A 2,132-nucleotide genomic window follows, 5' to 3' on the forward strand; every position below is an offset into this window, starting at 1 on the left:
TTGAATGGAAAAGCACGGGCGTCAGAGTATCCTGGAGTTAGGTGGCCTGCCGTGTGTGTGTAATAGTGTGAGCGCGTGTGTGGCGTGTGTGTTGCGTGCGTGCGTGCGTGTGGCAGGACCGGGCTGGCTGACAGTGCTACGTACAACACAGGGATTGGTCTGTTTAGCTAGCTAACCTAGCCCAAACTAGCTAACGACAGCTAGCTTGTTTACCTGCCAACGTTGACAGCCGTGACGGTGGTGTAAATGCAGGGTGTTAGCACTGCATCATTACCAGAAAGATGTGAAAGTGATGTCAACATACTATGAGCACACCTGTAAACGTCAACGGACATCCTAACAGACGGTGAAGGCCATGCTAACGCTAACATTAGCTAACCGCTGTCTATCAAACGAGCCAGACGCGGCCGAAATGTTTCAATGAAGCACAACACAAAAACACTAATCAGTACACAAAACAAACACACTCACCAAGAGCCACCTGACAGGCTTTACGCAGCTGGCTGTTCTGACTCCTCTTCACCTCCTTATCCGAGAGGATTTTTTCTAGCGCCCTGGACAGAAACATGCTCTTAGTTTTGCTGTTTTCTGCTTTTGAGTGTGAGTTGTGCTGCTGTGGGGCCCGCTGGTGTTGTTGCTGCATCTCTCGCTCGTGTTGCCGCTTCTCTCTCAGGCCGTCATTCTCGGCCTGGCCCTGCGAGTAAGCAGGTGACAAGGGGAAGCTAACGAAAGCCAGGCTATCGGTGTCAGTCCAGTCGAGTCGCTACCTCAGCTCAGCGCCGCCATGCTGGTTACACGTCATGTCACGTGACTCTCAGCTGTCTGGGTTTTGACAACAGCCCCCTGAGGAGCGGGTACCCTCCATATGGGGGCGAAAGTCTCACACTTAACTCAAGCTCGTCCAGAGTCGAGATTGTAATCGTGTCCGGGGTAACATTACAGACAGTGGAGGAGCTTTGAACGAGCCCGCGTTATGGCGAGTTGAGCAACAGTTCGCCGCTATTACCGCTGGGATAAATGAAGCGCTCCCAATGAAAAGAAAAAACGCTATTTCTGAAATGTCCTGCAGATGGCGCCAAAACACCACTATGAAGGTACATGAAAAATATCTACGCATGCACATCGAACAGCCGATGCCAAAATGACTTGCCATTTGAATAGAGAATTAATATAAATATAAAATGAAAATAGCGCTTTTATTTAGATTTCTGATCAACGTGTGCATCAAAATATTTGCCATTTTTAAAAAAAAAGAACAAAAAACTGAAATGCTTTGTACCTTTCTTAAAGATGGGGTAGGTAATTCACTTCAGAAACACTTTTTGTTATATTCCATGGAATGCTCTTAACATCCCAAATTCCCGATAGCAATGAATATATGAAATGCTTTGACCAGTGGCGAGCCGCCAGGGCCCTCTAGGCCCTCTGTGAACGCCTAAGATATTCTAAAAAATAATATTTGAAAACATTAAAAAAAACATTTTTTTTAATATATTTTTTTGTTGTTACATTTTTCATTAGTTTTACCAAAATAACTTGATTTAATTGTATTTAAAATAATATTTCCAAAGAAATAAATCCTTCGAATCTGCCTGTCCATTTTTTGTTGGAATGTGAAGGGTTAAATGCCGTCTCTGCGAGTTATGTTAAGACGGGAGAGCTTGTTGGTCCCTCTCTACATTCACAGAGGGCCAGCCAGGGGCCAGCTATAGTAACTCAACGAGAGAGTAATGTCAAATGACAGTACAATTGACCAATCATATCTTCCCTCTAACTGGGCGGGCTTTATTTTCGCGGACTTTATGACTAGTTCCGCCCGCTGTGAGGTCTATGCAAGTGGTGCAGTGACGCGTCCTAAAACCCGGAAGTAAGCTGCGCTCGGATTCCCTCGACAGAAAGCAATGGGATTTCTCCATAGGATTTTGGAAAATAGCTTGAAATAAGGTCTGTGGAAAATGAACCTGTTAGATAAATGCACGTTTTGTTCAGCCGGATAATATCCACATGTCTACCCTACTTTTATTATTTTCAAATCATAAATCTAATCGATAGATTTATGATTAGCATAAGTTCGTTCATGATGGCTCATGTCAGTGATAGTGATGACATCGTTGCGAAATTATTAACCGAGT

The 2,132-nt window shown here is 44.4% G+C and overlaps 1 protein-coding gene across 1 annotated transcript in view; it reads right to left on the minus strand.

Annotated features, from left to right (window-relative positions):
* Positions 1–1,003, minus strand: part of LOC117547693 (brefeldin A-inhibited guanine nucleotide-exchange protein 2-like) — a 36,911-nt gene extending 35,908 nt beyond the window's left edge. The window contains 1 exon segment of the mRNA XM_034218469.1: positions 472–1,003. Within this exon segment, the coding sequence (XP_034074360.1) occupies positions 472–643 (172 nt within the window). The 5' untranslated portion in view covers positions 644–1,003.
* Between the last annotated feature and the right edge of the window lie 1,129 nt (positions 1,004–2,132).

This window comes from Gymnodraco acuticeps, unplaced genomic scaffold (genome assembly GCF_902827175.1).
Source record: "Gymnodraco acuticeps unplaced genomic scaffold, fGymAcu1.1, whole genome shotgun sequence".
In the NCBI taxonomy this organism is placed as follows: domain Eukaryota; kingdom Metazoa; phylum Chordata; class Actinopteri; order Perciformes; family Bathydraconidae; genus Gymnodraco; species Gymnodraco acuticeps.